Below are 24,935 nucleotides of genomic sequence, written 5' to 3' on the forward strand. Positions count from 1 at the left end.
CCCAATCTCTTTACAAGAGACCATTGCATGCTGCAGAGAGTATTTTCTCGCTGAGCTAACTAACAAACGGCAGGGCAACCTTCCAGAATAGTTTTGACTCCTCACATCATTACAGGGCAGCAAAATGACTCCAACTAGAATGTTTGAGCAAACATCTAGTCACGGGCAGTCACTGTGATGCACAGAATTGGAAGGCTAGTTTGGAACTGTTAGCCAAAAAATGTGGCCATTTAAAGCACCCACACTAGGATGTCTTGTGCACTGACCTGCTCTTCAAGAGATGATGTTGAATAATCACAGCAAATTGAAAGCAGCTGCTTGTGCACACAGTGTCATTGCAGACATTTTCAGACACATCTTTCCCCCATCTTTTACCCTAAGAGGGGAAAACATCAAAGTGTGCTTCTGTACATGATTTTGTGATTATATTATGTATGTATGTATGTATGTATGTATGTAGGGATGCGGGTGGCGCTATGGGTTAAACCACAGAGCCTAGGACTTGCCGATCAAAAGGTCAGTGGTTCGATCCTCACAACGGGGTGAGTTCCTGTTACTTGGTCCCTGCTCCTGCCAACCTAGCAGTTTGAAAGCACGTCAAAGTGCAAGTAGATAAATAGGTACCGCTCTGGCGGGAAGGTAAATGGCATTTCCGTGTGCTGCTCTGGTTCGCCAGCTCACTCGGCCAGTAAAGCGAGATGAGCACCGCAACCCCAGAGTCGGTCACGACTGGACCTAACGGTCAGGGGTCCCTTTACCTTTATGTATGTATGTATGTATGTCATCATTTCAAGGGGCTACCATATACTTGGAGATTATGGTTTGGATCTTAATGTAACTTAAGGAAGCTCACAGAAAAGAAGCTTCAGGCCTCCTCCTCCCCCTGCACCCAAAGCCTGAGATTTATTCCCTTTGTTTCCAATGTGTGTGTGGGGGGGACATGTGCTAGTCATAAGGCTGGCTTTGGTAGCATGTTGGGGGCCTGGGCGTACAATGAGTATGAAGGATCCATTCCTTCCCAGGATCTGCCACTGGTATGCTCCTTTTTGCCTTTACTAACATTGGAGCACTGAGATCAGTAAGGTAAGGGCTGCAGAGGTTTCCACAGCAACAGGGAGGGAGTTCACAAAGTTGGGTCTCAGTCTCTGAATCATCCCAGGGATGATAGGATTGCAGCCTTAAGGAAGACCACAGAAAGAAAGTTCCATAATCCATTCTCTCCTCGGCAATCCTCAGACACCCCACATTATTCAAGAGGGCCCCCATCCCAGCCATTCAGGCTTGGGGTGTGTGTGCATGGATAGATGTCAGGGTGAGGAAAGGAGGAAGTGGGAAACTTTGCTTCCATGACCTTTCTTATCCTATGTGATATATCCCTGAGCCTTTGACACTCAACACTCATTATTTGGGAGAGAGTTCCCTTTCAGAAATTAAAATCTGATCTCTGTTTCCTCCCCCTCCCCAATCTTTTTTCTTAAGTTTTACATTGCAAATTAAAATTCCAACATTAAACATCAACATCATCATTTAGTATTCCCTGAATCCTTCAACTTCCCTCTGTCCTTCCATGGTTACAGTTGTCAATCTTTTTTCAGTTGCTTCTCTTATTTTCTCTTATTTTTTTTCCTTATTACAAGCATTACTCAAATCCTGCCAAAGTTTTTAGCTGTTTACATTATAAATTCTTACCATTCCTTCTGGAAGTTCTCCTCTTCCTGGTTTCTGATTTTCCTAGTCAGTTTCGCCATTTCGGCATAATCCATCATCTTCATCAACCATTCATCGGGACTTTGTCTTCTTTTCATCTCTGAGCCAGTAGCATCTGCGCTACTGTCACTGCATACATAAATAATTATTTCTGCTCCTTTGGTATCTTTGCACCTAAAATTCCAAATAAAAAAGCCTCTGGTTTTTTTTTTACAAATGTTATTTTAAACATTCCCCCCAACTCATTGTAAATCATTTCCCAGAATGCTTTTGTTATCTTGCACATCCACCACGTGGTAGAATGTGCACCTGATCTTTGTTTCCTAATGCTAGAAGTGTATGATTTGACCTAAATATTTTGGTTCTCTCATAAAGCCTACTAGTCATAGAGGTAATGCTGTACACAGATGTACACTACTGAGGTCTCTCCTTTTCTATGAATGCCACAGAAATTGACAGAAAATTGAACACTGCATTCAGAATTCGATGTCATACTTCAAAAAGGAATTACAAAATTTGCAAGTTTCAAACTGGGGAAAACTGGTTCCTCCCACCCCAGCCATAGTTGCTTTCCTAGCCTCAAAAGGGTGTATTATACAATATAAGCATTAACTCTTGCAGACTCAGAAGCAGCTAGTTTAATCTAGGGAGCATTAAAGACAGCACATGACCCAAAGCCCAACAGGTGGCAAGAGTTAGCCTCTAACAGTTGTTTGATGATCTAATGTCAAACTCATTGGTTGCATTATCCCACATCCTGAGAGCAAACAGGTGACCACATCTCCCAAACCACAACTGGTTAGCAATTTCAAAGAGAGAAGTCATGAAACTGACTGACTAACAGGATACGGTACTTGGCCTACCCTGTACGGACAATCCCCGGTAGATTGATGCCATGACACTCTTGCAGGGAATGTAGAGAAGAGTGGAATGTTGCTCCTTGAGCACTGAGCAGTGAAGACTTCCATCTCTCGCACGTGGCTGCATTTAATCAAACATCTTTCACCAGCACCACATTTATGAGGTTTAAACAAAAGCACCGGGGCTCCTTGGTTGGTTATTGGTCCTGCATAGCTAAGATGGTTAGGCGCCAGAAACATATGGGAGGCAACTCCCAAGAGATGCAGAATCTCAGCACATGGTGTTTACCTTCATTTCCAGGCACTTAATAGACACTGATGTGCCTTTGAATTGCTTGTCATCAGGTTGTCTTTGGCATTTGGATTCCCCTGCCCTCTTTTTAGTCCCTGGATGGGAAGCTATGTAAAACAAGGCGTTCTTCCCCCTAATTAAAACCTGTGATGCAATTCTGAGTGGTAAGTGAGTTTTAAATTATTTATAAAACAAGGCAGATCTTAAAAGGGACATTGTTAGGAAACTGTATGCTAATATATGTTACTTCTGGAAATATCCGTTGCTGGATGGAAACATGAAAGATCAAGGACTTCAGCTAATGCTTGTCGTCTGCCGTCTAAAAGTCTGTAAAGCTGCTGGGATTCCACTGGTACCAACGGCGCCTAAGGACTCTACTAATATTTTTGTTAACCAGGAGTAATGGTGGCAAAGTCACCTTTTATTAGGCTTTTGGATTGGGGAAAGTGGAGCTATGGCTCACTTCTGAACATGGCGCTGCTTTTGGTCTTTTGGGTTTGGCTTTTGCTGCTCAACTCCCCATGGGACTCTTGAGTCCGCTAAGATCCTGATTGGGTAGCCTGGCTATTCTTTTGTGATGGTTCCTGAATCCAGATCACAGCCTCACCCTATTCATACACAAATGTGCCCTAAAGTCAGGATTTGTAAGCAAAAGGAAGGCTTTTGCCATTTGCCTCCCTTACTGCAGAGGAGTATTTGAAGTCACTGAAAGAGTCAAAATGGCTTCAGAATTGCTTTCCTGTACTATTTCAAACACATGGTTTATATATTTAGATGTGTGTGCATTTATGAATATTTATTCTGTATTTGAGACCTCAGAATTCTTATAACAGCAGAAACATATTTACTTGGATCTGTCTTGATATCATCATTTCCAGGGTTGGGGGTTGGGCGGGGAGATGGAGACGCCATATAAATGAATGACATCCCTTGGACACAATGGGCTCTGTTACTGTTTCGCTTTATTATAGAATTTCATTTTGAAGTTCCTTCCTTTCTCCTCCAGCTTGTTTCTTTATGTCCACTGAGCTTCAAGCTCTGTGTGAAAGTCTGGGGAAAGAAAATGACAAAAACGATAGGAGGTGTGCTCATTTCAGACCATTAGCGGAAAGTGGCAAATAATTATGCTTTCTCTTTTGAGTTTTCTCTTCTATTGACAGTACATAAAAGAGCTTGCAAAGGGAGATTCTCTTCTGTCGCCTGCTCTTTGAGCTCTTCTGATGCTTATCTGCAGAGCTCCCTATGACATGATGCTACAACCTCTGTTCCTTTTTTGCAGTCCAAGTACAATATAAGGGGTGGCCTTCCGGGCCATTCAAGGACCACTTTGAGAAAGCATTTGTAGAAATGACTGCTGCAGGAGGTGTTATACTCTCATTCATATGCCCCAGGCAACCAAATTAAAGTCAGTCATAAGACTTACCGGTACTTGTCTGCAAAGAACCATAGCTGATAGATGCCTGCTAAAAACTTTTTTGTTTTGGCAAGCCTACCCAAGCATGGGCTTTTATTGTGCTTACTGATTTTTAAATTCTGTTGATTTTGTCAGTATTTTTAAAAAAATCATTTCACTATATACACATTGCTTTTAAGCTTTGCTGATTGTATCACTGTGTGTATCAGAGCATGGATAGCTTAGTTGGTTAGAGTGTGGTGCTGATAATGCCCAGACTGCAGCTTCAATCCTTGTCTGGGACAGCTGCATATTCCTGCATTGCAGAGGGTTGGACTAGATGATCCCCGGGGTCCCTTCTAACTCTACAATTCAATGATTCCATATTTATTTCTGGCTTCAAGTAAGATTAGAAAGAGAGAGAGACACAGTATTGCAATAAGTTGCACAGGAGATCCAGAGGTCTAACGCAGGCATAGGCAAACTTGGCCCTCCAGATGTTTTGGGACTACAACTCCCATCATCCTTAGCTAACAGGACCAGTGGTCAGGGGTGATGGGAACTGTAGCCCAAAACATCTGGAGGGCCGAGTTTGCCTATGCCTGGTCTAACAGAAGTTAAGCTAGGTTTGAGCTAGCAGATGATATTTATGAAGGCTGACGTCCTTTCTTCAAATCACTGATCCCTTGTTTTATGTAATTGCCGTATGCTGTAGGTTATGATTTGCAGTGTGGCAAAATATAATTGTGAAATTGTTATGGCCTTTGGCCAATAAACCTTTGATTGATTGGGGTCTGCATTTTTCAAGAAGAGATTTTGCATGGTGTTATGTTAGAGACGTTTCATAGCAGTCTATAAAAGTTCTTAAATAAATAACATTTAAAATGTGCTTTATAAGAAAGCAAAAGAGAGAGGTTAGCATCTCTGGTAGAAGAAACATTTGGTATGTTTACTCTAGAGTGGAGTTAATACTGCCAACATTTCAGGTGGCAGAAGGTTATTACCAATAAAAGAAGACTGAATATTGCAAGACAGTTCCAGCAGCCTAGCCTGGGTGTCCTGTCTAGGATGGGGGCAGATTTTCTGTACCTCAGAACGCATCCCTAAATGCAACAATCTTACTCCAACCCATAAAGTTCAGAGCTGATAGCCATTAAGATCTGAGACAGCATTGCTGCTACCCTGGGCGCCATTACTCAGGAATGCTAGTGCAGCAAGACAAAGAAAGTGTTGTGTGGCTTGTTGTTATTATTTTGTATACATGGTTCAACTGAAGCTTGTTGAACATGAGGAGGGCCTGACGGCAAATTCCAGTCCACATGTCACATAGTTCTCGTAAGGATACTCCGCATGTGCGCTGAAGACAAGAGAAAAATAAGCAGCCAGATCAGATGCAATGTGCAAGCTGGCTTGGCCATTGTAGAGAGCCAGTGTGGTGTAGTGGTTAAGAGCGGTAGTCTCGTAATCTGGGGAACCGGGTTCGCATCTCCGCTCCTCCGCATGCAGCTGCTGGGTGACCTTGGGCCAGTCACACTTCTCTGAAGTCTCTCAGCCCCACTCACCTCACAGAGTGTTTGTGGTGGGGGAGGAAGGGAAAGGAGAATGTTAGCCGCTTTGAGACTCCTTAAAGGGAGTGAAAGGCGGGATATCAAATCCAAATCCAAACTCTTGGCCACTATTTCACAAAAGCACTGGGAGGTGCCCTCCTGTTTTCTTTTGCAGAGCATACGCGATAGGATCTGCCCACCAATCTTCAGAAAGAGGGCTCCACTTAAGATCACTCACTCCATGCTTTTTTACTTGGTGTTTCCACTGGGGCTACTCCTATAAGAAGGCAATTCTTAGTGAGAAGAAAGCCGGCTTTTGCTTCACCCTATGCTTCTCATGCCTGGGGGGGAAGATCTAAGCAGTGGCTGCTGTATGCTTTTCAACCCCAAGCCAAAACTTATGACCCCCAGCTTTGCTTTGTCTGATTTCTGTCTTGTCACTTCTCCTGCTTTATTACTTCTGCTGTGTTTTTATTCATTTCTCTTATTTTACAAGCAGGTCCCTGAAATGCTTTCTCTGGCTATGTCCTTCCTGCAGTCCTGAAGAATCAGTTACCAAAATCCCAACTGGACTTCCTGCCAAATTGCTCCAAGTAGCAAAAAGCTGCTCCTTCCCCCACTTTTTCTTCTTCTTCTTCCCCCGCTTCATGTGCCTTGTAGGCATCTCTGCTTTTCCTCCTTTTCCACAGATGTTTTGCATTACTGCATAGTCGCATACAGGAAAGCAGGGGACTGTGGAATATTTTGCTAGATTAAGTAATGCAGGTCAGACCTGAATTTGTGTAGGAGACAGATAAACTTATAAAAGACTTGCTTGTTGAAGTCTTGATTTTGTGGGCTTCAAAGCAGCTGCGGGCTGATTTTTAAAAAAATGGAGGATGAAGGCTGACATTTGGATGAGCAGCAAAGCTAAGACTTTGCTGCCCTTATTCTCCTTCACCCACACTAATTCAGAAGGGCTCCAGGCCTCTTCATGCATCGAGGGTTGCCAACCATTGAGAAAAAAGACTCAGCCTAAAGTTTTCTTTTTAATCTCCGGGTCCAGGGATACAGACAGATAGAGAGAAAGAGAGGCAAAAACATTCCTCTTTAATCAGGCCTTTGGCTGATTGACTTTTAAATATGTTGGAGGAGTTTGGATTTGATATCCCGCTTTATCACTACCCAAAGGAGTCTCAAAGTGGCTAACATTCTCCTTTCCCCTCCTCCCCCTCAACAAACACTCTGTGAGGTGAGTGGGGCTGAGAGACTTCAGAGAAGTGTGACTAGCCCAAGGTCACCCAGCAGCTGCATGTGGAGGAGCGGAGACGCGAACCCGGTTCCCCAGATTATGAGTCTACCGCTCTTATTGGTTTGTTGTGAGCTGCCCTGAAATCTGCAGATGAAGGGCAGTATACAAATTTGTTCCTTAGCCACAGTCATAGTTCATAGCTCAAAGGACTGTAACAGGATAAGGAGGTCAGCATTTCAAACTCTTGCAAGGATACATGCTGCCAATTGTCTGCTTCTGTTACTACAGGTAGTGTTCTGCTGAGGTGCGAACGATGCGCGGGAAGTGGGAAGCCTTGAGGAAAGGGTTAATGATCCCTTGCCACAGCACCACTACTGCAATCACATTTGCAACTCTCCAAAGCAGCAATTTACAATGAAGGAAACGCCAGCAGATCAGTCATGGATGTCTACTGATGCCATGTGCAGTTGGCGTCTCGGTATGCAGAAGCTGGCCTTACCAGGGTTGTTTGTGATAGACAGCAGGGAGAGTGCAGTTTACCCTTCAGGGCTGGTCTAGACTGGCAAAAGTCCAAGGCAGTGTGATGCAAGTCACTTCTGTCAATATACAACATTCCAGTATATGCTTTGTGTTATTCCGAGACAGTAGTTCAGCATTTTCATTCAGCGTTTTACGTTTACGTAGGGGACCAGAAGTGTGTCCCTGGGCTCAGAAAGGTGGCTGAAGTGAAGGCCACTTAAGAACCTGTGCATTCCCTGCTTTACAACATGCAATTCACAAAAAAACCAATGTCCATGATGTCCTGCCCCAGCATGCCACTGGGAGGAGGCATACCAAAATATCTCCAGAAGGCTGCTGTGTCCATTAAAGTGTTAAAAATGAGGATATATAGCAGGCAAAAATCTCCGTTTCAGACTTTTCATGAACATATATAATCTAAATAAGAAGCAATCCTCCCTTCAAAGGTTTCAGGATATTTATTTTTAGGAATTCCAGAGCGTTCATAAATTGAGCTCTTTGTCTGAGCCCCTCAGAGGAATACATTACCTTATTGAGAAATAATGTCTGGGGGTTCATTTCACAGGGCTTACCTCTGGACTCCGTGATGGAGAAACAGCAGATTTCAATTCCCATGCCCCTTCTCTGGTGCAACTTGTACTGTAGCTGTAAAGCAACCTCCAATCACAGAAACCTGGAAAGAGGTGAAGGAAAGAATGAGCATTTAAGCCAAGAAAAGGAAATGGAAAAAATTTATGTAGATAAGATCTCCCACCTTTTTGTAAAACATAATGGCATGAACTTACAAGTTCAAAAAAATAATATCTAGCATGGGATGGCGCCCCACAATAACCCTTCAGCCCAACTCTTATCTGTAGGATAATCTGCACTTAGGTCTATTTGTCTATGCTCCTCATAGGTTTTGAGCTTAGCGGGTGTGCCTTGGCTGTTGGCTATATCCTCACTGGGTTCAGTTTCATTATGTCAACCCTCACACTTCCATATTTATTTATTTATAGCAGGAGTAGCCAACTGCTACCCTCCAGAGGTTGTTGGACTCCCATCATTCCTAAGCACTGGCCATGCTGGATGAAGCTGATGGGAGATGGAGTCTAATAACCTCAGGAGGGCACCACATTGGCTACCACTGATTTCATTGCTTTTGTAAATTACTTTTTAATATTCATTAACAAAGTGTTTTATAATACAACAATTAATGGGGGGTGGGGGGAACCAATCTGTTGAAATACATAAAACAGCCCAACAGCAGCAGATTATCTTCAAATCTTTAAGACAGCAATTTTTATCAGCACTACAGGTTGTTAGTCAACGGTGGGAAGACAGGGATCCATCTTTCCTGCAATGTGTGAAGAGGGCAGTAGAGCAACCAGGAACAGGTTTTGGTGCTCGTTATCCTATGCGAATTCCCAAGTGTTGACAAGAGGCGCAATAATTTTCTAAATCTGACCAAGGTCTATAGAAATGTGCTCGTTATGGGATCAACCTCTGGAAGATCACTCTAGAAAGTATGTAGCAGATCGCCTCAGAAACAGAGAAGAGACCCTTTTATATTACCAAGGAGGTCTCCTAGCCATCCCTTCCACTCAGAGCTGGCCCACCCATGAGGCAACTGTCTCAGGTAGCAGGGTCCTCAGGGGCAGGTGATGTCATTCTCTCTCCCCCCCCCCCCCGTTCCTGATGTAGATCTTCTCTTACCCTTCTTCCCTAGTATGGAGGGACCCCATTTTGGGGTCCGCCTCAGGTGCCAAAATATCTTGGGCCAGCCCTGCTTCCAATACAATATGGTTCTAATCTGCAACATCTGCTACTACTCTTGTCTAGTATGATTAGACTGAAAAGAAGACAGGGTGCCAGTTCCTTTAATAATTGTGCATAACAAGGATTTGTTTGGTTGCTTGCAAGTGGAGCTTGTTATGTGAGGATGAGAAGCCACACTCAGTGAAATTATCTCTCTAAACTAGGTCCTATAACAAATTACCTGGGAGTAAGTCCCAGTGAACGGAGAGGGACTTACTTCTGAGTCGATATGTATTGGATTGCACTGCCTGCTTATGTATTAAAATACACATTAAAATATCCTCTAAATTCATATTTTGAAGGGGAATTAGTCTTATGTACTGAGTTGAATAGGATCCAAACTGCAGCAGTCTGATTGGTCCTAGAACAATAGGATCCAAATTGCAGCAGTCTGATTGGTCCTAGAACAATAGGATTCAGAATGCAGCAGTCTGATTGGTCCAAGAACAATGCAGCAGTATGATTGGTTGGCAGGAACCACCCAATCATGCTCCAGATATAAGTGAATCCACAACCTGATTGGCTTACAGTAGAATTCCAGAATTAACCAATCATGTGCAGCCCATTGTGTAAATAATGTATATAAAGCAGATACTTTGAGGGGACTTTCATTCATTCCTCCTCACCACTATGAGCTGAATAAAGAGCATGAAATCACTTTGCGACTCTGAGTATATTTCAATTATCATCACAGAAATAGAAAAGAATTATGAGTAAAAAAATGTGAAAACAACACAGATCGGAAATTGAGAGATTCATAATGATAGTTCACAGCTCTACACATTAATCCTGCTCACTCTGAATAAAAATTGCCACAAAATGTCACTAAAAATTAAATGCTGGGGCAAATGTGGAGGTTCCTCCTCAAACTAAATGTCTAAGGAATTTACAGGAAAGCAAAAAGTTTTCAGGAATGACTAATGACATTTCTCATGGGGTATCATAACATTTGCCACAGCATTTCACCTAAAGTGAAAATTTGAGATAAATTTTGCAGTTCCTGCTCAGGAGAAACATCCAATGGTTTATTTATCTTTTGCAAAACAAAAGAAGTTTAGATAAAACTGCAGAAATTTCTCAGGGGGCGTTACATGCACATCCCTATTCTGACATTTTGTATACTGATGATGCAATTAATTAAAGGAGGCACAAGGCCGAAGTGTTGAACGTCTGCCAAAACCCTTCATTTACAAATTAAACAGGTTCTGTAGAATCTATAGACCTCCAGAGGAGAATAGCTATTGTACTAACCTTTTGTGTAGCCAAATCCAAGGGGGGAAATGGCCTCTTCTTGTTCCATCTCTCTAGGCTGCTTATATAGTTGACAAAGTGGCAAATGGTTTAGACACAGAGTTCTCTCACCTGAACCCCTCCTGTGGTGCTCTATGTTTTAACAGCATTTCAGGCAATGGCTCAAAAGGTGTCAGTTAGCTTAGCTTCTATATGAAGATCTATATTGGCCATTCACCTCTGGATCAGCAGATCCAACTCATTGTACAGGTCTTGAGTACTACAACTGTGCTGACACCAGGATCATTCGCATTAATAATATTTCCAAATGGGCCCCAAATCTGGCAACACCTAGCCATTATTAAAAGTCTCTGGACTGAGCAACTACAAGGTGTGAACTTGTGAATTCCAGCTTGATTGTAGGAAAGGAGGCAAGGTCAACAACAGGCTTGTGAAGAGGAAGGTGGGTGAGTAGCTGCTTTCCCAAGACTGCAGAAACCTCTGCCATGTTTATGATATATATGCAGTATAATGACCTCAGAACCAGGATTCAGACACTCTCCTGTTATATCATAAGGAACCTTAAAGTTATCCCACCACCTCCAAGTTCTAATATTCTCCTGAAAATTAGCAATATTGAGGTCAGAGCCAGACTGCAAAAAAGAACCCTAAAAACAGGAGTAGATGCATGGTGACTGGACAGAAGAAATTGCAGAGTAGAGTCTAAAGAGCATCTATGCCCCATTCACATCAGAATTCATGTCTCACAGCTGCATGAGTCAAAATAAAAAAATTCCTTCCTGTAGCACCTTAAAGACCAACTAAGTTAGTTCTTGGTATAAGCTTTCGTGTGCATGCACACTTCTTCAGATACACGAAAGCTTATACCAAGAACTAACTTAGTTGGTCTTTAAGGTGCTACAGGAAGGATTTTTTTTATTTTGACTATGGCAGACCAACACGGCTACCTATCTGTAGCTGCATGAGTAATAGCTTGGAAAGACTATTCATATTAATCTGTATTTTACCCCATGCACCTCTCTCAAAATTTACCCATTACCACCTGCAGACAAGGTTAAATATTAAATATATTTTCCTTCACCTCTAAGGACACATAAGACCATAATTGTTGTCTTGCTGAATCTCACTAGGATCCACCTAACTCAGCATTCTGTTTTCATTCCAACACTGCCAAACCATATGCTTTCATACACTCACAGTCGGGACATGGAGGTGATGACCACTGAGTGGTGAGATGTTGTTTTCAATGAGTTATTGTCCAGAACCCAATATATTTTTCTTGGGTAGACAAAGAAAGTTTAGACTCAATTAGTGTGTGTATGGTTTTTATTTTTTTATTTTAATCCCAGATGCATTACTCTTTTACTGCATTACATCGACTCTTACACCCAGTTTGTAGATATCTATTTGCAGCTCTTTACAGTCTGCTTGAGATTTCTGCAAAGTAAATAACACGGCTATTGGTTCACTCACTTCCTTCCTTCCATTAAGAAAACTGTCTAGTTATCCCCACCTTCTGTTTCCTGATTTTTATCAGTTACTCATCCTTAAGAGGACTTCTTATCTGGATTACTACTATTTATACATAAACAGCTGATATTTACCTATTGGCAAGAAGAAGAGTTTGGACTTGATATCCCACCTTTCACTCCCCTTAAGGAGTCTCAAAGCGGCTAACAATCTCCTTTTCCTTCCTCCCCCACAACAAACACTCTGTGAGGTGAGTGGGGCTGAGAGACTTCAGAGAAGTGTGACTAGCCCAAGGTCACCCAGCAGCTGCATGTGGAGGAGCGGAGACGCAAACCCGGTTCGCCAGATTACGAGTCCACTGCTCTTAACCACTACACCACGCTGGCAAAAGGAACATGAAATCATTAGTAAGGCGGCTTTGTTGTTCTGAAGGCTAGTACAGTATAATATTATTAAACTGGTTTTAACATAGCTATTGCCATCTAGTAGACTTTCCCCATTTGACATGACCGATTAGGGGGAAAAACATGCAGTATAGGTTTTATTACATTAAAGAATATTGAATTAAGTAATACTATCTGAAAGAGAATTTGCTTATTTCCATGCATTGAGACATGACCTTGCACACCTAAACATATATTTCTGCTTATAACAAAAGAATGCTACCTGTGGTCAATCAAATCATAATGTGGCACAAGCAGATAGCGGATTGTTAAGCTATGGCACTCACTCCCACAATTTCGTGGAGAATTGGGCTATCAATGACTACTAGCCATGATGGCGGGGCTCTCCCTCCACAGTTGGAGGAGGTAATGCTTCTGAATATTAGTTGCTGGAAGCCACAGTAGCTATTGTGCTTGGGTCCTGTTTGTGGGTTTCCTACAGGCATCTGGTTGGTCACTGTGAGAAGAAGGTTGCTAGATAATATGGATTATTGACCTGATTCAGCAGATTCTTCTTATGTTCTTATGGTATGGGTTTCAGTTTCCTCAATGCCAGAGGTAGCTGAGGTAAAAAGAGCAAGTCTAATAGGATATATACACCAATCTCAAGAACAATGAACTTTTTCATTTCCTGCAGGAGAAAGAATTTCCAACCAATTAGACCTGTAGGAAACAATTTTCCACCCTCCTAATACAATTATGAAACTGAGCAATGATGTTCTCCTTCGCTGAAATCCCATCCTCATTTGTGGCTATTCCACTTGTAAGAAAGGGGATCAAGGAGACCTGGATTTATGCTTGATAATGCAAACAAATGAATTTCTTGCCCCAACTACTTCTCATATGAATCTGAACCACAGTTTTATATGAGGATATATAATCTATAATATAACTAGCAACATGAAATACAGAGGTATGGATTAACTGAGAAAGCCTTGCAAAACCTTTTATAGCTTTCAGTTCTGAAGGACTCCCCCCACCCCATACCAAAGTTTCAATGCTTTTTGAATTTCAAACAAATCCTGATCAGGAAACTCAGCCAAAATGTCTGGGTTTTGCCTGGTTTCAGGTTGAAGCTGCACTGAGCGAAGGCTTGAAGCTGCTCATGATTTCAACCCTCCAAACAATAAACTGAAATATAAATTATAAATTGGCTCAGCTTCATTTGAAACTCAGCCCAGCCTTCCATGAAATTCAGCCCGGCTTTGCCAGAAGGCATAATTTGAAATTGAGTTGGTCTGGGTGTCAGAGATGGGGTGGAAGACACTTGGAAACTTCCTAAGTTGCAACATGGGGAGCATTTGTTTGAAAATTCTGGAAAAAGAATAAAGCAGCCTTCACCAAGATTGGTGCCCTCAATATTTTTGGACTACAGTTCCCATCATCCCCAGCCAGCATGGTCAATGGTCAGAAATGATGGAAGTTGTAGTTCCACATTTGGAATGCTACAGGCTCCCCTTCCATGATCTAGAGTTTAGATTTTTGTTAAATACACACAGTTAGCAATGCTAGACATGCTCAGATTGTGAAGCCAGTCCTCAAGATTAAAAAGCTAAATGATCTTCTCCTGGGATGCACGGAGGAGTGCCGCTTTTCCATTATTGATTCTGGGACTGGTAATCCCATTCGTATCCTCAGTTTAAAAAAAACAAAAAACCAGCCCTGTGGCAACTGCAGCTGTCTCCTCCTTCCTATTGGTCAAAGTAAATTTCAGAACCTTGGGGCTGTTGTTCATAATATTTAGGAGGCTAGGGCTTTGCTTACCTGAATCTTGCTCACAAGTATTCTAGCAGGGTATCAGAACATCCGGGACATCCCTATGACTATCACTGGGAGTAAAAAATTAATATTTAAAAGCTTACACACATACAGCTGCTAGTTGCAGTGATTACTGTCATTAGCTTTTTGGCTGTTTGGGGATACAGTGGTACCTTGATTTAAGAATAGCTTAGTTTATGAGCAACTTGGATTAAGAACGCTGCAAACCTGGAAGTAGGTGTTTTGGTTTATGAACTTTGCCTTGGAAGCAGAACATGTTCCGGTTTCTGTTGAGTGTGTTCAGTTTGTAAATTGAGTCCCCCACTTCTATGGGAAAGCACACCTTGGTTTAAAAAACGCTTTGGTTTAAGAACGGACTTCTGGAACGGATTAAGTTCGTAAACCAAGGTACCACTGTATTACTTGACCTATTTGTGTGCTTTATGTTTAATATTCTAGATGCATTTTATATGACTTGTTAATGATTGATCAACAATAATGATTAATTAGTAGATTGTTAATTTAGCATTGCAAATAGTTTTATGATTTTAATCATGTAGCATGGTTATTATAGTATTTCTTTGGCCTGTTATTCTGCTGTAAACCACTCTGAGTACAAATTTGTAGAAAATGTGTTATATAAATAAAATAATGGTGAATATAATAATCCATCCTCAAATCTTTCAGTAACTTGTCAGCTGAACAAATAACCAACACTCAGTGTCTTGCTTTACATTCCAAGCTGGAATGCAAATCAGTTTGCATTCCTGTTTTTTGAAAGTAACAAAGAACTTTGGTGACATGTAAACTGAAGGGTGTGTGGGTGTGTACATGTGCAGTGTTGCCCATCACAGAGTGTGATGGGAAATTGGAGATGGCTTTTAAATATGCATATAGTACTCATTAATATGTATGTTCACTGAATATGTTTGGAGAAAGGGAGAACTGTGTCTCATGCATGTACAGAGTTGTGCTTGAATGTGTCTTTGGAATCTGTCCATTGATTAGTAGCACACTTTGCTAGGAATTACCTAGCGAAAGTCCCCTCTGGCAGGCAAAGAAAGGCAAAGTAATGGAGTTTTAAGCAAGAGGCAAGTCTGAGGCAAGAGAAAGTGCAGACGTCCCTAGGAAATAAAGACCATTCAGCACATGTACAAATCCCTATCTTCAGCTTTGAAAGCTAAGCATCTCTGTTGTTGCACGGCTGAGTAACTAGGCTTTGAAATATGTTATAAACTGAAAGCAACTGACTGACATTTTCAAGATGTCAGAAAATTAGGAAAGCTGGACAGAAGCACTAGGCCAAGAAAGAGAGGGGGAAAAGAAAGAAAGACGTACATTTTGTGCCAAGAAACCCTGAGCTGCCAGAATGACTACTTGCGCCAAGAGGCTCCAAAAGCTTTGGGCTTTTTGTACTACTTGACCCAAGTACACTGTTCTTCTTCTGGGTCTGGGCTTCAGGTTCAGTGCAGGAGGTCAAAGGGATTTGGGATGAAACCAAAGAGGATATTTGTGTGCATTTAATGCCTAGCTCTGGGATTATTATGTTGAAAAGCAATCCATTTCCCTTCCCTTCCCCAGTTCTTTCGGAATATATCGCATTCAGATTTAGATTCCTCCATATTCTTACCTAGACGAGGATAACTATTTCTGTTGCAGATATTATTATGAGTTTGTGTTTGGCTTGATATAGATACACTTTCATGCTTAATCCAGACTCTCCAAGTGTCCCTATTTTCCAGGGACAGTCTTAGATTTACAGAAGCAAACCTGGTTTCTGATTTGATCCCAGAATGTCTCCTTAGGATGTTTCTATTTTCATCGGAGAAATGTTAGAGGGTATGGAGTTATCCAATCCCCGAGCCATCTGAAAGCAGCGCTGTATGTTTTTTAATGTTTAATGTTTTCTAATGTTTTTATATATGTTGGAAGCAGCCCAAAGTGGCTGGGGCAACCCAGTCAGATGGGTGGGGTATAAATAGTAAAATTATCACCATCACCATTATGGAATAAAAAGGTAAATGGACCCCTGACTATTAGGTCCGGTCGTGACCGACTCTGGGGTTGCGGCGCTCATCTCACTTTATTGGCCGAGAGAGCCGGCGTACAGCTTCCGGGTCATGTGGCCAGCATGACTAAGCTGCTTCTGGCGAACCAGAGCAGTGCACGGAAATGCCATTTACCTTCCTGCCAGAGCGGTACCTATTTATCTACTTGTACTTTGATATGTTTTCAAAATGCTAGGTTGGCAGGAGCAGGGACCAAGCAACAGGAGCTCACCCCGTCGTGGGGGATTTGAACTGCCGACCACCTGATCAGCAAGTCCTAGGTTCTGTGGTTTAACCCACAGCGCCACCCACATCCCTCATTATAGAATAGGATGCCCCTATTTTCCTTGGAGAAATTTTGGACAAGCATACTCCTAAATCTCAGGAATATATTTTGACAGTTAGGAAGCCTTGCGATTTTTGCCATCTATCCTGGGGAAATCACAGATCACCACCATAAATGGTGTTGTTCCCTAGCCAAAGGCAATAGCTAAATATCAGGCCCTTGGGACGCTTTGCTTGTCAGCATGCACAGACTTCCCATAGCAGCCATCACACTAATGAAGCTCCTTGGAGTTCCAGCAGGGCTATTTCACAGCCTGGTTTCTGCAGCAATATAGGTTTTTATTGCCTCTGGGACAGAGCTTCTGCAAGTCAATGAAACATTCTGCTGCAGTGGTAAAAGGTGTAAATTGAACTAACTTCATGGGGTCCCCAAGAAGCAGTGACAGATGAAGGAGGCTTTCTCCCCTGCAACCATTCTCTTCACTTTAGCTGGGGGGGAAAGAAGAAGGTTGAGGTGTTACAGTAAGAAAAGCAATATTTTATGAAAGTTGCAAGCTGTATGCCTGAAACAGTCCCCCATAGAGTACTCTATGGACTGGTGTTTTCTGTTTATTGTACCTCACCGCACCTAGACCTGGTTTCCTGCTGGCTTTCTTCCTTCCCATGTCCTCACTTTATTTTACTTCAGTCACTACAACCATTTCCAGTATTTGTCCAAGTTTCCACTTAGTTCCTTCGCATCCGACCTCATACACTTCTGTTTGCCTTTCTCTTCTATGGTCTGGACTTGGGCCCCAGACAACAGCAAAGAGTCTCTGAGTTCATTCAGAGGTGAGAGTGTAGGGTGTGCAGAGATGCTTTAAATGGGTTTTTAACATTGCACGTTATTGCATTTTAACATTCAGGTTTGCTTCAATTGTTATAACCCACCCTGGGGCTTTAAGGGGAAGGGCGGGTAAGAAACTGGAACCAATAATTGTTTGTCTTCTGTATCTCAAACATTTGTACTGTTATATGTAATAAAATAACATATGGTAATTAAAATTTAGGGAGGAATGTTACTACCTTCACTCCCAATAACAACAACAATAATTCTTTTAAAGGATTGTCGATTAAACAACCCTAATTTGCATTTTGCATTTATGTGTATGTTTAATTTTAATTCAGTTGTATTGTCTTTATTTCCTCCTTTATTCATGTATGCTATTGAAGGGAATATCCTTTCTTAAAAAGAAGTAATAACTGAAAATCAGCAGCAGTAGCATGCTTCCTCTGCTCCTCTCTCTACCCTTCCCTGCCACCCAGCTGCCCAGGCTTGAAGCCAGATTGAAATGGGGCTAGATTATCTGTTTCATCCAATAATCTATGGAGCTGTATATGCATTCAACACACTGTTTTTGTCCCTGTTTGGTTCTTTTCTCAAACTTTCCTTCTTCTCTCACTCGTTTCCCTCCCTTCTGTCTAAGTCATGTCAAACACCAGCCTGACTTAGACTCTTGAGCACATTTACCAAGATCTCTTGTATCCCTCTTGTAAATCTGTCTCTCTGGCTACTACATTTGCATTCCCTTTTGCTCCTTCAGGCTTTCACACCAGTTCATGTTCCCAGTGCCTCCTGTGTGACATCCATGAACTTGTGCCAGTTTTTGTTGGCTGATACTCAGTTTTAGGATGCAGTGCAAATAGCAGGAGTTTATAGTCTTTTCTCCCAAATATTTGGGAGAAGGAGCCAACTGCAGGCCATTTAGAAAGCTCGGTTTCTTGAACTGTTCTCTTCTAGTTTTTTGTTGGGGCAAGGTCAATAGCACAGAAATATTAACTCAGTAGGAAACATAGCTAGGGATATCTGTTCATATATTGCTCCACTGGTATAATGAATACTTAGTTTCCTGAGGTTAAAGACGTACATCCCGGCATGCACTGCAGATACCACTTTGTTCAGTACTTGAAACATATGTGCAGAACAAGAGCAAAGCCTATTCCAGATCTGAGGCAAAGTGCCCTCAGTAGGTCACTCCCCACCCCACAGCTGAATTATCAGGTGGTAAGTTGCAGCAAGAGGCCAGCTGCAGCACCGGAGCACTGGGCTTACAGTGGTGCCCCGCAAGACGAATGCCTCGCAAGACGAAACACTCGCTAGACGAAAGAGTTTTCCGTTTTTTGAGTCGTTCTACAAGACGAATTTCTCTATGGGCTTGCTTCGCAAGACGAAACGTCTTGCGAGTTCTTGCGAGTTTGTTTCCTTTTTCTTAAAGCCGCTAAGCCGCTAATAGCCGTGCTTCGCAAGATGAAAAAACCGCAAGACGAAGAGACTCGCGGAATGGATTAATTTCGTCTTGCGAGGCACCACTGTATGTGGCTAAACCTGTTGGCACAGCCATTAAATCCCCCACAATGCAACACTGTAATTATGCTCCTGTCAGCACCAGGAAGGAAAAGTATGCCCAAACTAGGCTAGTGTTAGCAGTGGGAGTGGAGCTTGTGGGGACCTCAGCATATGCCCAAGAATGGTGCTTGCTGGTGCTGGCCATGAGCACATGAAACGTGCATTAAGACCCTGGGTGAAGAGGAAGGATAAGGTTATTTGAGGCTGCCCATTAAGAGAATCTGCAACACTCAGGGTACACAGGAAGCAAAAAAGGCTAATGCTATTCTAGGCTGCATCAACGTAAGTATAGTATCCCGATGGGCGGGGTAATAGTAGGGCTCTGTTCTGCCTTGGTCAGACCACACCTAGAGTACTGGGTGCCACAATTTAAGGAGAGTTATGACAAGTTGGAACGTGTGTACAGGAGGGTGGCTAAGATGACCAGGGGTCTGGAAACCAAGCCTTATGAGGAATGGTTGAGGGCGTTGGGTATGTTTAGCCTGGAGAAGAGGAGACCATCTTCAAATATCTGATGGGCTGTCCCCTGCCTCGCTGCATATAGCCTCTCCTGCTTCTAGTTAACAGTTTCCAAGTTGGTGTTGTTCTTGAAAGTTCTTACACGAGATCTACCAAATTCTGGAAATAACTAGAATCTGCTTGTGAATTTATGGGTTTACTCTGAATTGGACTTGGGACACAAATGAAATAAATAATGTTAGAAAAGGGGCAGATGACTACTGGGAAAATGAAAGAACAAAGCTCTGTATGTATGTACATATTCATGGATTTATTTCATGGATTTATATCCAGCACTTCAGTAAGTTCCCAGGGAATCCTGCAAAGAATCAAAAATACTTATCATGATATAACCCTTGCTCTAAGAAACCTCAGCTTATGTATAGCCAAAAATGTGGCATCTGGAATTAAGAACCTCTTCTTTCATTCAGATTACAAATTGAAAACAATTCAGACTCAAACTGAGGATTACGGTGGTTTTGGCTCTGTAGCTACTAAAGGGGCCATGAATTTCCTAACTTTTATAGGATGTACGGGAGATAGGTTTGAACTTTTTATGCTTGCCTCTTTTAAAATTCTATAATCATACGGCTGTTCAATTCTCCTGGGTAAACTGAGACCCAAGTAGAATTTAGTTGGTTGTAAAATATATATTTTGTGTTCTCCATCATATATATCCCTGGTGAATTTATTCATTCTCTAGCAGTCTTTTTTATAGCAAACTACAGATGTGTATTACTTAAACAGATTGTCCCATCTTCTGAGCAGAGTCTTATTGAGTAGATGGATGCTTTGATAAAATGAAGATTTCTTGTATTTTCAGAAACTAGTTATCTTATTCTCACCTCTTATTCAAAAATAGCACTGAAAAAATGATAGAATCTTTAAAGTCTTTCAACTACAAGTTTTTCATCCACTTGGTTTTTACTTGCCTCATTTGGTAACATATAAATAGCCTTGGAAATAGTAATATAAAGCTCCAAATCTTTTGGGTTATTTAATATTTGTGTCTTAATAATTTAATTATATGAAATAAAATAACTTAATCCAGAGCCACATGCATGCTCCTTTACATCCTTGGAGCTTCTGCATGAGTGGAGCTCTGTTCATTTAAATCAGGGGTTTGGCCGTGGCCAATCTTCACCCAATAAGGGGTCCAATTTTGCCTGCTAGGCCATTTTCCCCAAAGCATCATCCATCAATCAGATGGAATCACTGGGTGATAGATGAAAACTGGTCCATTGCTAGGTTACTTCACAGAAGCAACAAGAATAAAGCTGTTCCTCTGTTAAGCAACCATTTTGGTCTGACTTCTTCTTTGAAATAACCTGACAAGGAGCCAGCTTTCATCTATGTTTGGACACTAGGTGCCATTTTGATTCAAGATGTCAGACTGAAATGTTCTAAACTGATTTAGACAACTCTGAAGATACTGTCACCCAGCTTGGCATGATGGCTCCTGAGGTGGAGGAGTGGGTTAATCCCTTGTGCACTCTATTTTACCAGAGTGAATTTAATAGCCAAGATTTATGGTTTGGCTATCATTAAGCATCATGCAATTATCGCCATCGGCGAGCTGCCAACAGAAGATGTTCAGTCTGCCATGTTCCTCCTCTGTAAGTCCACCATCAGACACCATTTTGAATCAGGGTGGTGGGCCAAATTATTCCAAACTGCACCACTTAAGATATCATTGCTCAAATTGGCATGGCAGTTCCCAAGTACAGTGGTGCCCCGCAAGACAAATGCCTCGCAAGACGAAAAACTCGCTAGACGAAAGGGTTTTGCGGTTTTTGAGCTGCTTCGCAAGACAAATTTCCCTATGGGCTTGCTTCGCAAGACGAAAACGTCTTGCAAGTTTGTTTCCTTTTTCTTAACACCGTTAATACAGTTGCGACTTGACTTCGAGGAGCAACTCATAGAACGCGGTGTGGTAGCCTTTTTTGAGGTTTTTGGTGATTTTTGAAGCTTTTCCAAAACTTTTCCGACACTGTGCTTTGCAAGACGAAAAATTCGCTAGACAAAAAAACTCGCGCAACGAATTAATTTCGTCTTGCGAGGCACCACTGTAGTATATTTTGGTCTATGCTGGGACACTATCAGACTTCATTTTGACTCAAGGTGGTGAAGTGAACCACCTGCAATGATTTGAACACTTTTGAAGATGATATCGTTCCCCAATGTGGCATGATGGTTCCTGAGATCATAGAGTAAGTTTGAGCCTACGTTCGAATACCATCAGATGCCATTTTGAATCAATATGGCAGGCTGAACCCTTCATAACAGCACTGATTTTAACCATCATTTGGCAGGAATATAATAAGACTATGCACCAGATTTGGCCAAAATCCCAGTTCCAAACCAAATTTGGCCAATTCAAGCCGATCTCAGCTTTGACCACGTTGGGTCAAGAGAGCCCTGTACTATCCCAGGTTGGGTTGCCCCAAATTAACCAGGACCATTTTGCATAACAAAAAATGGATTCTTTTTCAGCCATAAAAATATATATATTATCTGTTAAAATGTTCTCTTATCCATTTAAATTTACCTCACTTGCCCTCAGTGATAAAATCACATAGCCAGACATGATTGGCTGCATAGTGTTGTGATGTCATGCTGTGATTCCTGACAGTTATTCTCATGTGACTACTTCAAAATCAAGAAAGAAAATGAAAGCATAGTATTGCTGTTTCAAAACTTTAAAAATTAATAAATTTATCAGGTGATATTTACACTCTACTGGAACAGCTATTCTTGCCTTTAAAATTGATACTGGCAAATATTCAGTGCAGCTCCAGTTATAACATTTTTGGAAATCAAATATAAACACACTATACTTCCCTCTTAATTCTTCAACATGCTTTTGTGCTTTTTGCAGCCCATCAGGTTTTCTCTTCAATCCAGTAACCCCTGAAACAGATCCACTTTTCATATTGTAGCTGGGATGTATATTTTAAATACAGCAAAGCAGTTTTCCGGGGCATATCCTCCAGACCCCTGTTTGTCAGCATTGTTCTTCTCATCAACCTTATCTATCTTCCACATGTACATACTAAAGTGGAATCTCTTTACAAGAAAGCTGTCGGTATATGTTGTGTCCTTGTTGTGCCCTTTTCATATAACCTTCTTCCCCCAGAGGAGTACTTTTTTTTTTAAAGTTCACCATTTTAGGTAATTCACAAATGCTGAGGACTCACAGTTTTTACACGTACTGTACAAGCCTTGATTGTAGCCTTGTCCAAAGGAAGGAACTGCAACAATAAAAACATCTGTGTAAGGCTTCACCTCTTCAAAATCTACTCCTTCAACAGGTTGTCAACACAATAATTCTCTGTAAAGGATTTGTGTCATATGCCAGGAAAATTGAGAGTAGAAGTGACAATGACACATGGCCCCTCAACTTTAGCTTTTATGAAAAAAGGGTTTCTTTAAGTCAAGGTTAAGGGACAGGGGGTTCAAAACCCAGACCCTGCTTCAATCACTGCAATGGTCATAGATCTTCTAGATTCCCCTGTTCCTTAATAGGGGGACCACTACTAACAGAAATGGAACTTCTTTCTGCGACTCCCTCCACCTTTCTTCACCACCTGCTTGTTCACCCACCACCCATCTACCTTCTAAAAAGAAAGCCAATGGCTCTTGAGGGAGGTTAGGTGATTCTGCGTGACCAGGCCAGCAGGTCACAGCTCTTTCTGAAGAGATGAGAGCCATGGAGGGGAGGGTGCTGCTGGTATTTGCAGGGTGCAAGATTGGCCCTACCAATAGGCAAAGTGAGGCAGCTGCCTCAGACAAAAGATTTTCATTGACACAAAAAGCCCACAAACTGTTAGCTATTTATTATGGTATTTTTTTACAGAATTGCGATACAGAGCAAAATGGAAAAGACACTTGCAACAACCTCCTCTAAGTTGGTGCCATGGGAGAGGTAGATGCAGGCCTCACCTCAGTTCTCTCACACAACCTGCTATATTAAGGGGATTCCCTGAGGGCATTTTGCCCCGCGCCCCAAGCCTTCAAAAACCTGCCCAGATTTCCCTGCAGTGAACAATGAGGTGAGAAGTTATGTGATAACTGTGTACTGGTAGTACGAGGAACAGATGACTGGTGAAATGCCATCAGTTTCTCCTGCAGTAGCCAAGAACCGCATTGGAAATTTAAAACAACTATAGCAGACGGAAGAGTAGTATATTCCGTATGTGGTGGCAATTCCATCCTTGCGTAGTGTAGCATCATGATGCTCCACTTCTGATTACAGTATCTTTGGCCAGGGGCAACATAGTTTATTTGTGGTTCTGAAAGGGAGGCAAAACCAGCCCAACATATTTTGGAGATGTTACTTTTTTAAAAACAACAACAACAAAACATTCCTACATTTATGACATTTAATTCAAAGTCCACATGTGAACATTTCTGGCCAAATCACTGTTTCTATGCCAGCAAGTGTAACAGGAGATTCTGCACTGATGGCCTAGCAAGGTTAGAAAGTAAGGTTCCCCATATTTACACCAGGGAGCTTCACACTGCAACAGGTATGTACCCTCCAGAGTCAAGTTGTTTGCTCTGAAGCAGCTTTCTGTTGCTGCTGCTCTTGTTCCTGCTGTTCCTGCAGTTTCCTCTCTTTCTCCCACGGGCCTTTCTTTTTTTAGTGGCTCCTTCTCTTTGGCTGCTGCACTGTGTTCAATTGGTGCTGTTGTTCTAGACTGTTCTTTTACAATAAGGCAGTCCCTCAGTTAAGCAGCCATTTTGGCCCACCTCAATTGAACGCAGTGCCACCTGTGGTTGAAATAGCAGTACAACAGCTACCTCTAGGTTACACCCTGTCAGGTCTGAAGCTGCTTATTAACTTAAATCTTTTTATCCTGATGGATTCACAACGTAATGGAAAGTCCAAATGTGAAGGAATCGTGAGGTAGCAAACCTTTTATCGTACAAGACCACTGTAGCACAAAAACAAGCGTCTCCCTTCTAACTTCTATCAGGCACTGTTTCTTTTATCCTTCACTTTGTCATGCACTCTTGTGGGTTTTAAAATCTCATTTTCCATTACATGTGATTTTGACAGCAGGCTTTGTGTAGATATCTTGCTGAGGTCACTTATGGAGCCAATTACATGGAAATTGCTCCCAGTTTGGATGTTTGTTTGGTATTCAGTTGATGTTTTGTCTGTTAATTCCGGAGAGGTTTCCTTCTTAGGCGTGTTAAAGGCATCTGGAGGTGAAGAAAGTCAAGGTGATATTTTTTTCTCCCTCCACCATAGAAATGTGAAATAAACTGAAGTGCCAGGTCAACAAAATCCAAATATACCAGAAGACAGAGACAGGAAACTGTAACGAAACAATAAAAACTCACTCTTCGATTTTGAAACATCAAAGGCCTTGTAATGAGGAAATGTATGACAGGGAACAGGAGTTTATAAATAGAAGAATTGTGGGAAATGTCACATTAAAAAT

General features: G+C 41.9%; 1 protein-coding gene across 15 annotated transcripts; it reads right to left on the minus strand.

Annotated features, from left to right (window-relative positions):
- Window positions 1-779: 779 nt before the first annotated feature.
- On the minus strand, window positions 780-24,154 carry LOC310706874 (uncharacterized protein; the record flags this gene model as incomplete). 15 transcript variants are annotated; one of them, XR_014526193.1, is made up of 6 exons in its annotated part: window positions 780-1,881; window positions 3,708-3,909; window positions 8,122-8,222; window positions 10,598-11,196; window positions 22,683-22,736; window positions 24,023-24,154. XR_014526193.1 is itself a non-coding variant. In XM_083503269.1 (4 exons), 4 exons carry the CDS (start codon window positions 23,716-23,718, stop codon window positions 3,835-3,837), a joined length of 384 nt encoding a protein of 127 aa, XP_083359395.1. In that variant the 3' UTR covers window positions 3,807-3,834. The 15 variants fall into 15 exon arrangements, 1 of the variants encoding a protein (XP_083359395.1); XR_014526194.1 differs by lacking the exon at window positions 10,598-11,196 and adding an exon at window positions 22,034-22,395; XR_014526200.1 differs by lacking the exons at window positions 10,598-11,196; window positions 24,023-24,154 and adding exons at window positions 22,034-22,395; window positions 23,428-23,564.
- Between the last annotated feature and the right edge of the window lie 781 nt (window positions 24,155-24,935).

This window comes from Podarcis liolepis (genome assembly GCF_965112155.1).
Source record: "Podarcis liolepis genome assembly, chromosome: 5".
Taxonomy (NCBI): domain Eukaryota; kingdom Metazoa; phylum Chordata; class Lepidosauria; order Squamata; family Lacertidae; genus Podarcis; species Podarcis liolepis.